Below are 11,893 nucleotides of genomic sequence, written 5' to 3' on the forward strand. Positions count from 1 at the left end.
AAAACAAGAAACCTGATTAACACAATTCAGCAAGTCTCCTTTCACTGCAGCCACACATGCATACATCATTTTAAGCAGAAGCATCAATATCAACCGCATAAAATGACCGTGCATTTTTGTGCATTTACTTGGTGCATTATGGTTTTTCTGGGGATTTGAAACAAAGGCAAATTGAGTGTTCTTGTGCTAATTATATGGGAAAGAAAGTACAAATAGTTTGTGGAAAAGCTTAAGAACTATTTTGACTGTCCTTTCTTAATGATGTCCAGCTTTTATTTAAGTCTGTCTTAAAAATGTCCTTGTAAGTATATCTGTAACCTAATCAATCTCTTGTCCTCTGTGGAATGAAGAAACACATAATTCTATCTAGTTCGCTCTCTGACCATCCAATTAAAGGTAGTGAAAATATAAGGCATATATGGAAATGGAGACAGAAATATAGAAAACATGGGAGACACATGTACGATGCCTTTGCAGTGGAGAAAGAGAGCAAATTCACAGCTCATTTGCTCTTTGTGGGAAGATAAACTGCCACGGTCACTGATAAAAGCGCGAACTTTGTAAAAGCGTTCAGAATGTTTCAAGCTGTTGATGAAGCAGAGAATGATGTAGACGAGGACGAGGTCATATTTACGGAATTTTCTACGTAGTTTTACGTGATGACAGCGAAAGGTATGTTCTCCCTCCACATCACCGGTGTGCAGCCCACACCCTTAACCTTATTTACATAAACGATAGTTACATTCCTGACGGCGAAGGCAGATTGAAAAGCAGTGTACAGAAGAGCGACTGGAAAGTGTTGAGCCTTGTGGTCAAAATTTAGTCGATCATCTTATTGTTGTTCTCTAAGAAGTTATTAAGCATTTTAAATGTTTAAGACATTTTGTTTGCTCTAATATAACTTATTTCTTAATGGCAATTATCTATATTACACCTGTTACACCTGTAAGGCCTGAAAGAGATACAAGACGCTTTCTAAAGGGCCTCAGAGTAGCCAAAGTGCAATCTGATTGGTTAATGCAACAGCTTTAGGATTTATAGGATTTACTCAGTCATGATAGGATTGATCCAGCCATGCTGTTTAGGCACTGGGCCGTTAATATTCAGACACTTTTGTATAATAGTATATTTATAGTCTACTTTGGTATAAGAGACCACCTGCAGTTTCATACTGTATGTAAAAGGTGGTGTGATTGGTCCAGCCTGCTCCATGGCGCCCTCTATGTGTCTGTAGCGGTACCCCTACAGCAGGGCCAGAAATCACCACTGTTTGCATGGGCTGAATCTCAAACAGCACGCTAGTCCCTCTCCACGTGCACTTCACTGGATGAGAAAATAAAGACTATTGCGCCCTATGTAGTGCACTATGTACTTTACGGGAAGCCGTTTGAGATTCAGCCGCCGTATGCTTAGGATGACAGAGCTGTCATGGCGGACTCCCTGGACGGAGGAGTACACGACGTGAAGAGAACTGTTTCCCTAAGCGACAGTGAGAAAGAGATGAACGCCTTTTCCAGTCCCGGTTCAGAACCGGTGTCTGACCTAATAACCACATCACAATATTGTGAGAAACTGCAGGAATGGATGTGGCAGTATTACTGCGGATATATCAGCTGGCAAAGCTGGGCCAGTGTGTTTCCTTTTCCGCCCTGTCTACCAGCACAGGCAGCGAGCGGGAGCCTGAGAGTTTCAACTTGGGGGGCGGATTTGACTAACCCAGACCTACGCACCTGGATTACTCATTCGTTTGGTGTCCCCTTGTCTTCTTTTCCGTCAATTCATGTCCCTTCTGCCAGTCCAGCTGCCAATAACACGAGTGGTAGACAGGTAGAGTTAAATGGCCAGAGTCAGAATGTTCCTGTCCCCCAACACCTGCAACAAAATGGAAACGCCCAACAACCAGGTACCGAAACCTGCTGCTGTTATTCATGTACTTTCAGTCCAGTCAATTTAGTCCAAGGTTAGAGAACTGTGCATGTTCTACCAGGATGCTGAACACCAGAAGTTGGCCAATAGACCTCATACAACATGATGTCAAAGTTTACTAATTCTATACGTGAGCTGCTTTTGTAATTCTTGTGGATCTGATTTAGGTCGAGAATATCTGATTCCTTCTCCACTCCACCGCTTCTTGGCTGAGATGGTGGACTTCTTCATCCTCTTCTTCATCAAAGCAACCATCATCCTAAGCATAATACACCTCAGTGGAATGAAGTGAGTTGAGTCCAGGGGTTTGCAGTGGTGTAGGTTCCTTTCACGGTTTTAACCAAGTTCACACGCACTCAGCACTGGATGAGATCTGACATTTTATTATATGTTCTGAGAGGACAATACAATAGAATGAAACTTGGATATATTTTAGAGTAGTCAATGTGCAGCTTCTATAACAGTACAGATTTACTGTCCTGTAAAAATTACTCAACATATAGCCATTATTGTCTAAATAACTGGCAACAAAAGTGAGTACACCCTGAACATGTCAAAACTGGGTCCAAAGTGTCAATATTTTGTGTGAACACCACTGTTATCCAGCACTGCATAAATCCTCCTGGGTGTGGAATTCACCAGAGCTGCACAGGTTATCGCTGGAATCCTCTTCCACTCCTCCATGACAGCTGCTGGATGTTAGACACATGATGCTTCTCCATCTTTTACTTGAGGATGCCCCACAGGTGCTCAATAGGGTTCAGGTCTGGCCATCACCTTCACCTTCAGCTTTCTCAGCAAGTCATCTTGGCGGTGTGTTTGGGGTTGTTATTATGTTGGAAAACTGCTGTTCGACCAGTTTCTGAAGGGGGGCATCAAGTTTTGCTTCAGAATGTGACAGTACATGTTGGAATCCATGTTTCCCCTCATTGAACTGCAGCTCCCCAGTACCAGCAGCACTCATGCAGCCCCAGACCATGATGCTACCACCACCATGCTTGACTGTAGACAAGACACAATTTTCTTGGTTCTCCTCACCAGGGCGTCGCCACACATGCTGGACACCATCTGAGCCAAACAAGTTTATCTTAGTCTCATCAGACCACAGGACCTGGTTTCAGTAATTCATGCTCTTGGGCAGATTTTCTTCAGTAAACTGCAGGCTTTTTTGTGAGCCAGCTTCAGAAGAGGCTTCCTTCTGGTACGCACTTTTGTTGCCAACTATTTTTACAGTAATGGATGTTGAGTTATTGTCAGAGGACAATAAATCTATACTGCAGTACAATCTGCACAACTGTAATTGTTTTAGGCAAAAGCAATGCTATCATTGGTATATATCAGTATATAGTATATATATCCTGTAAATCTGCATTACTCCTGTGCCAGTCACTTTAATTCAACTTTATTTTTAAAGCGCTTTTAACTATGAACATTGTCTCAAAGCAACTTTACAGAGATAAAGAGGTTATGAAGTTGGAATGTATATGTTTAGTAGGAGGAAAAACTCCCTGAGATGGTATGAGGAAGAAACCCTGAAAGGAACCAGACTCCAGAATCTGGGTGGCACCAAATGTCCATTCATTACAGTTCCATCATTGTTGAAGTGTTCTGTTCAGTGATGGGTGCTTAAAACCCTACATATAAAGTCCTACTGAGATTTTCACAGTGATAATTGAATGAAGACAGGGCTTGATCTGACATCAGATCATGTAGAATGACAGCCTGAAATTTTCAGCTGTTAGTGAAGCGTTAGTGTAACATCAATAAATATTAGTATCCATATTTTTTATTATTTGCAAAAGGGAAGAAATCTGTTTTTTTTTTTTAAATCCAATACAAATACATAAAAACATATAGATTTTCAGGGACCAGAACAAAAATGCACGTATTTCCTGATGGCTTTCATGCTCATGGCGTACTGTATGTATCGATGTTTTTAGGGACATCTCAAAATTCGCCATGCACTTCATTGTGGAGGAAATAGATGAAGACACGTCAATGGAGGAGCTGCAGAAAATGATGCTCGTGGCTCTTGTGTACCGGATATTGGTGTGCTTCTATGAGGTCAGCATGAACACAGTTGTAAGAGAGAGTGGATTAAATTTGTTGCCGATCTCAAGCATTATAAAGTATATATATTATAAGTATATATAGTATCAGTACCATGTAGCAATGATAAACTTTTATCTCGCAATTTTAGCAATTACCAAACATTTTTTCTTGAAACCAAAAATATAAATCTCTTGGGTTCAAACCCTAAACCTGACCCTAACTGATCTCGGTCATTCCAAATTTATTTTATACTGGTCACATTTCTTCCTTTAAAATAATGGATTCTTCCTTGGGGCTGATGATTCAACACTTTTCCTCAAGGATTTAGATTTGGACATGGAGCATGTATATTGTGAATTCTATTATATTGTACTTTTTAAAAATTCCTCTGTTGCATTTTTATTTAAAAACTTTTAATTTACTCATAAAAAGCGCTGCGTTCTACTCCTATATTTAAAGTCAGAGTGAACTTTATTGTCCATCAGCCAGGCCGCATGGGGCAAAGCAGAACAAAATTGCATTTCTGTAGAGGCTCCAATGTGCACATGTAACACATAACAGTCAGCAGCCAAGACAGGTAACAAATAGACGGCACAATAGACAGAAGTCTATACAGTACCAAAAAAATAAAAGATTCCACGTAGATAACACAATAAAGACACACAAAAAAAGGCGAAATATTGCACGATAAATGTTCACACATTGTATGGTTTAGTGCACAAGTGGCAAGAATTATCTGTGAGAAATATAACGTGCTCAATTAATGAGAATGAATTAATACCACGTGACCACGTGGAGGAAAAAGCTCGTGCAGAGTCTGGTCGGTTTGCACCGCATACTACAGTGAGTTACTTGGTACATTTAACAGTAATCACACTTGATTGGCCTGAGCCGGAGTAGCTGCTGCCATACAAACCAGATTTATACTGTGTGTGACAAATACAATTCAACTTCAAACTGAATGGAACCACTTTGCCTCGATGCCAGTCTTGCTGTGTATGGCAATGTGCATATACCCACTTATCCGCATGTCTATATGGCGCTCACTCTTTTTAGATTATATGTATTTGGGGAGCTGGTGGAGCCACGCCAGGGAAATTTCTGCTTGGTCTGCAAGTGGTCACATGCGACACTTCTATGCTGGTGCAGCCCAACCGGGTACGAGTGGTGCCAGCAACTAACGTCAGTCTGTCAGCGTAAGTCCTGATGTTTAATTAAATATACCAGATAAATATTTAGGAATTTTTCTTTTGGCTGCCAGTCTCCATACAACTCTGTCCTCTACATCTGCCTCTTTCAAATTAACCACCTGCATGTCTACCCTCATCTGTATGTCTTCTCTCACATAAACCTCCTCCTTGGACTTCCTCTTTTCCTCCTTCCTGGTGGCTCCATCCTCAGCATTCTCCTACTGATATACCCCATGTCCCTCCTCTGCACACTCTCCAAACCATCTCAATCGCACCTCTCTCATTTTGCCCCCAAAACGTCCTACATGTGCTGTCCCTCTAATAAACTCGTTTTTAATCCTGTCCATGCTCGATAACCTCAACATCTTCAGCTCTGCTACCTTCAGCTCCACCTCCTGTCTTTTACACAATGCCACTGTCTCTAATCCATACAACATCACAGGTCTCACCACAGTCCTATAAACTTTCCCTTTCACTCTCGCAGATACCCTACTATTATAAATCACTCCTGCTATCACTCTTCTCCACCCACTCCACCCTGCCTGCACTCTTTTCTTCACTTTTCTAACACACTCTCTATTACTTTACACTGTTGACCCCCAGGTTCTTAAACTCCTCCACCACCTCTTCTCCCTGCAACCACATAGGATTTTATTATGTCATTAAACAAAAGTAATCTGCCCTCACCAGCCATTTTAACAGAAACCTGTTCACCCACCCAGTGGTGCAGTTCCCACTCAGACAAAGATTCAGGTTAAGTGCTCCAGTTAATGGTCACATCATTGACTTTTTTACCTCTGACCAAAACTGGTTAATTGAAGATAAGAAAAAGAGCTGGTTGGATTTTCAGACTCTATTCTTGGCTGACTGAAGTAAAACCTGAAATAGTTTTGTTTCCTATCTATCGCAAGGTTTAAGGTTTATTCTTTCCACCACAGTTATAAAGAGTGTCATTTCAGTTGTTATAGTTAATTCTTGCCTTCTCGAACCAGACGTGCCATTTTCTTTCTTCTGACCTTTCAGTATCTGACTAATATCTGATCTCTGACTCAACCCCCAGTCCAGGGACATGAAACCAACAGCTTGACATGTGAACAGTGTAGAAATCTTTAAATGAGATCAAATGCATATCATTTGTTTTAGATCAATCAACAGACAGACATGCTAACTGAAATCTATAGCATTGGAAATATAAGGAAAATATACTCATCACAATTAGCTGGCTAGCTTGTTGCTAACAAAAGATGAACAATCGAATCTGGGTTTTTTTCCTCACTTTGTAGCTTTGTGCATTGTGCATTTTTTTGTTTTCTGCACCATTCTGTATAAAACCTTTCCTGGGTCAAAGGAAAAAAGTGATAGATAATTGCAGGAATGACCTTGTGTACATATGTTCGCAATGAAGTGGCTAATAAGTGTACAGAATGAAGTTATTGGGGGATGAAGGGGGCTATGATGAGAGATAGAGAGAGATAAATATACTGAATGGGTGTCAGAGTGTGAGGGTTATAATATGATAATGCAGATAATGCTGGTAAATGACAGATGGGTGTCAAAAGTGTTGTAGCTGCAAATACAATGTTGAAGGAGACAACTGTAGAGGAGAATCTTGAATAAATAAGTGGAGAAATCTACTTGCCAAAAAAGTGAGGATCAGACAGCTGCATCATACCATTAAACATTCACGTTTTATTCACCTAGCAGAGGATTTTATCCAGACGTCCCTGAGCAGGACAGTTTAAATGGATGCTCAAAAAACCCGACTGTGGCAACTTGGTGTGTCTGCAGGTCAAACTAAAAGCCGCCTTATCAGTAATCTGGATACATCACTGACCAGTTAACTTCTTACCCTTGTTTATATTAGGGATGTGCATCCTCATAACTGAGGCCGGTGCGATTCGCATCTCGATGCACAGCCCAACGATACGATTCATTTAAAGATACATATGAAGCAGCTACCGATGTGATACGATTCACTCCTATACAGATGCGGCGTGACCCGATTTTGATATGATTCTACACAGTGCCATATGGTACAGATAGTTTGCTTTATTATTTCGGTTCAGACAGACCGAAAAACATCAATTTATTTAAGTGCTTTCAGACTTATTATGCATGGTTCCTTTCACAAACAGTCCTTTGTAGATAAAATGAAACCAGACGTTCTTTTCCAGTTCTGTTTCCAGGAAAATGCAGCTCTACCTCTGCCATGTCAGTCTGAATTCTATATGACTCTCAAGACACACCCCGGGTCTCTGAAGTGTTGAAAATGCGCTTGAGAAATCAATCTACCTGTAAAGTATTGGTCAGTTTCTAAATAATGAAAGTATAGCACATCTACTAATAATTATATATAAATAAATTGTTTTTTACATATGCAAATATGTTCAAAACAAAGCATCACGATACAAACGCCAACTTTTCTCTTCTCTTTTTCACACTTCAGTAAATATTGTCGTAAGTTCTTGTGCATTAGTGTGATATGTAAGGGGAAAAAAACAGAAGAGCATGTTGTTCAGTATGCAATAGGTTTATTTATTAAGTGAATGTTGCTATTTCATGATTTCAAATGTTAATCTGCATTCTTCTGAGCATTTACCCCGATCAGGCATAACATTCTGGCATTTTAACATTATGACCAGTGAAGTGAATAATTCAATTCAATTCATTTTTATTTGTATAGTGCTTTTAACAATGAACAATGTTTCAAAGCAGCTTTACACAGATAATGTGGTGATTAAAAGTGAGTCTGTTCTTTATAAGTAAGTTTGTCTCTAATGAGTGAGCCGGTGGCGACTGCAGCAAAGATAAAACTCCTCGAGATGCATAAGGAAGAAACCTTGAGAGAAACCAGACTCAAGAGGGAACCCATCCTCATCTGGGTTGCACCGAATGTCCATTCATAATAATATTAATTAATAAATATAATAAAAATAAGAATAACACTGATTATCTCTTCATCATGGCAGCTGTTAGTGGGTGGGATTTACAGTATTAGGCAGCAAGTGAACATTTTGTCCTCAAACGTTGACGTGTTAGAAGCAGGAAAAATGGGCGAGTGTAACGATTTGAGCGAGTTTGACCAGAGCCAAAATTAGACGACTGGGTCTGAGCATCTCCAAAACTGCAGCTCTTGTGGGTTGTTTCTGGTCTGCAGTGTTCAGTTTCTATTAAGTGTTCCAAGGAAGGAACAGTGGTGAACCGGTGACAGGGTCATGGGCAGCCAAGACTCATTGACGCACGTGAGGAGCGAAGGCTGAACCGTGTGGTCCGATCCAACAGACGAGGTCCTGTAGCTCAAACTGCTGAAGAAGTTCATGCTGTTAATGTTTGAAGAGTCAGAACTGGCAGCAAAACACTATATTAGGCAGGTGGTCGTAATGTTATGCCTGATCAGTGTAGATCAATGAATGTATTCTGCTTTCACAAATCCTGATGATTGTATAGACTTAAAAATATATTCTAACCTTTGAATATGTCTGTAATCCATTATATTATTGTATCTCTTCTTTTCTTAGGTCAACCATCCGAGCTCTAAACAAAAATTTCTCCATTGCATTTTTTTTCCCGGCGTTTATCACGCTGCTCTTTTTCCAGCACAACAGAACTGTGTATGATATCGTGGCAGGGACTATAGTGGTCAAGAGAAACCGACTCAGGTGATCGCTGATCAGGATCTTAACATGCTGAGGAAACAACTCCACACGTAGAACCGATCCAAAGAGCTGCTGGCTCACAGGAAAAAGCAAAATGAGGGAATCGTCTGAGGAAATCGTCGAACAGAGAACTGTGACATCAAGCATTTTTTCACTCCAGGTGCACAGAGGGAGCGTTTCAATGAATTGCTATAGCAAGTGATTTCTTTTTTATTTTTATTTATTGTATTTACAAGAATTTGATCATATGCAGTGCAATACGCAGCATGCAATATCCAATAAGTGTACGTTTTCTATGCTGATTACTGCATTTAGCATGCTCTGTGTCAGATCAATTAAACAAGCAAGTCAGTCGAAATGATCTAAACGTTTATGACCCTGAAAGACAGAAAATCACGGTCGTTTTTTTCTTTATACCTTTTGTGTCGCTGCCTTCATTAAGAATCGAATGTACACTGGACTGATGGCTAAATACTGTACATGTAATTCTTTTTTAAACATCATTCTCCAGCAGAACCATTCAGATCTTAATCACAGTAATTTCATTAAAAACTTACACATTATATTAAACCCTTTTCATTTATTTTACTCAAAATGTTGGAATGATTTGTGCCTTTATTGTGCCTTTAATAGAAATGCGCTAATAAATTTTTCCAGGATGTAAATAATGATTGCATGTATTATTATAGTCATCTTTTGAGTTTTTCAGTGATGCCTAGATTTGTGCATATCATCCAAATGTTTCGCAAGTTGGAGTGAAATGTCACTACGCTGCTGTTTACGTTAATTCTCTCAAGCATTTTTAACGAAATGACAGCTGAATGAAAATCTGGTGAAAAACAAACCAGAAGACACACTTTCTCTTTATTACAATTCAGTTTGACCAACATAAAGTCATTTACACTTCTGCAAATGAATTATATAAATAATGCACACAGTTTCTAACAACGTTTTCAAACAACTTTTATTGTGTTTGAGAAACGTTATGGTCTTTTTTATGTTTTTTTGAGAGGCATGTGTGGGTTTTTTTGTTTGTTTGTTTTATTAAATACAACATACTAGGTAATTTAAGATTTACTTAGACACACACTGCCCGTCCAAAAAATTATCTCTCTAACACACTAATATTTTGTTGGACCACCTTTGGCTTTGATTACGCCACGCATTTGCCTTGGCATCGTTTCAATAAGCTTCTGTAACGTCACAACATTTATTCCCGTCCAGATTTGCAGTAAGTTTTCACCCATATCTTGTATTGATTGGTGAGTCGGACCACTGCACAAAGTCTTCTCAGGCACATCTCAAAGATTCTCAATGGAGTTAATGTCTGGACTTTATGTGTGAAAATGATGTCTCATGCTCCCTGAACCATACAATTTGGGCCCGATGAATCCTGGCATTGCCATCAGGGAAGGACAAATCCATTGATGGAACAACCTGGTCATTCAGTATATTCAGGTAGTCAGCTGACCTCATTCTTTGGGCATATAACTTTGCTGAACCGAGACCTGACCGACTGCAGCATCCCCAGATCATAGCACTGCCCCCACAGGCTTGTACAGTAGGCACTGGGCATGACAGGTGCATCAGTTCATCCACCTCTCTACTTACCCTGATGTGCCCATAACCCTTTAACAGGGTAAATCTGGACTCATCAGACCACATGACCACCTTCAATTGCTTTAGAGTCCAATCTTTATGCTCCCTAGCAAATTAAAGCCTTTTTTCCCAGTTAGCCTCAGTGATAAGTGGTTTTCTTAATGCTACACAGCAGTTTAGTCCCAATCCCTTGAGTTCTCTTTGCATTATGCCTGTGAAAATGCTTTTCCTTTCACTATTAAACAGCCGTGCGTTCTACTGTTGTTTTTCTACGATCTGTTTTCACCAAAGGTAAAAAAAAAATGCAGTGCATATAAATGCACAGATGTTATACTTTATTTTCATTGAAAGATTGAAGCATGAATCACAGCTCCAGTCTTGTTGTATAGTCAAGTTGCTTGTGATTACCCACAGTTCAGGTGAAATTGCAGCCATGTTAGTTCAGTATCCCTTTTACCCAAAATAAATCTCCATCCTTCCCTGCACCAAACATCCCCAAACCATTATGCTTTCACCTCCATGTTTGACCGTGAGTATGAGGCAGTCTACTAACATCTTCTCTCCTGTTCTATGTCGTACATAAGTTCTTGTGTTAGAGCCAACATGCCACTTTTGGACTTTAGGCATTATAGACATAATAGTTTCTTGTGTAATGATACATGGTTTTATTCAGGTAATGATATTTGACATATCAGCATTAATAAGCAGGGGCCATCTCATAGTCATGGTTAATTTGGGTTACTGTCCAGGAAGTGGTTATATTTGTACAGCAAGCTAAAATGATATATTTGCAGTAAATACTTTTTTATTTAAACCAGATAATTAGTGCATTTTTGACATGTTTTTGTCTCTGGATTTTCCTCATCACTGAATAACCAAATGTAACTAATAATGTTCATTAGATTTGTCCTTCTATCATCTATTCCATCGGTTAACATTAAAAACCTCAGCTTTATGTTTATAGAAAAGGGCATTTTTATAATAAAACAATGGAACAGAGATTGTTCTACAACAGATTCTTCAACGACAGTACACCATTAGATGACAAATTCTTATATATTTATGTTAGGAGATGATTGTGTGAGAGATGGAAAAGCAACCATGCCTGGAACAAAGATAATAAAATACAGCACACAGGCTGAACTGCATTTCATTAAGGCAATGAGGTGAACACATCACACTAAATAAACAGCAAGACCTTCATGGTCCTGAAAAAGTCAGCAGAGAATTGCTTATTCGAAATGAAACAATGCGTCAGAGCTGAATATTATCCACCACCCAAACCAGTCTATGCCTCTGTATTGTACACTACAGTATATTGTAAAGGCTGTGTGATTAATCTCACCCATAGGAGCCTGTTCAACATTTCATTACAGACATACCCAATCTCTTCCTTCCTGCTGTTATGCTAATACACTGTGAATGTGACAGATTAGTGACGCCACCTGCTGGTTGTTTCTCACAAATAGT

General features: G+C 39.5%; 1 protein-coding gene across 2 annotated transcripts; it reads left to right on the top strand.

Annotated features, from left to right (window-relative positions):
- The first annotated feature begins 1,391 nt into the window (after window positions 1–1,391).
- Window positions 1,392–9,737, top strand: fam8a1b (family with sequence similarity 8 member A1b). Of its 2 annotated transcripts, XM_046848579.1 has the most exons (5): window positions 1,396–1,903; window positions 2,094–2,214; window positions 3,867–3,990; window positions 5,035–5,174; window positions 8,687–9,737. In XM_046848579.1, exons 1-5 carry the CDS (start codon window positions 1,429–1,431, stop codon window positions 8,829–8,831), a joined length of 1,005 nt encoding a protein of 334 aa, XP_046704535.1. In that variant the 5' UTR covers window positions 1,396–1,428; the 3' UTR covers window positions 8,832–9,737. The 2 variants fall into 2 exon arrangements, with proteins under 2 accessions (XP_046704536.1, XP_046704535.1); XM_046848580.1 differs by lacking the exon at window positions 5,035–5,174 and having other exon boundaries at window positions 1,392–1,903; window positions 8,687–8,820.
- The last annotated feature ends 2,156 nt before the right edge of the window (window positions 9,738–11,893 follow it).

Source organism: Silurus meridionalis, chromosome 4, assembly GCF_014805685.1.
Source record: "Silurus meridionalis isolate SWU-2019-XX chromosome 4, ASM1480568v1, whole genome shotgun sequence".
Classification (NCBI taxonomy): Eukaryota; Metazoa; Chordata; class Actinopteri; order Siluriformes; family Siluridae; genus Silurus; species Silurus meridionalis.

Bases quoted from the DNA above. Each gene is read 5' to 3' on its own strand.
- fam8a1b (XM_046848579.1), top strand. From the start codon at position 1,429: ATGGCGGACTCCCTGGACGGAGGAGTACACGACGTGAAGAGAACTGTT. The intron at 1,904-2,093 runs GTACCGAAACCT...GATCTGATTTAG, and splicing joins TGGAAACGCCCAACAACCAG to GTCGAGAATATCTGATTCCT. The intron at 3,991-5,034 runs GTCAGCATGAAC...CACTCTTTTTAG, and splicing joins TATTGGTGTGCTTCTATGAG to ATTATATGTATTTGGGGAGC.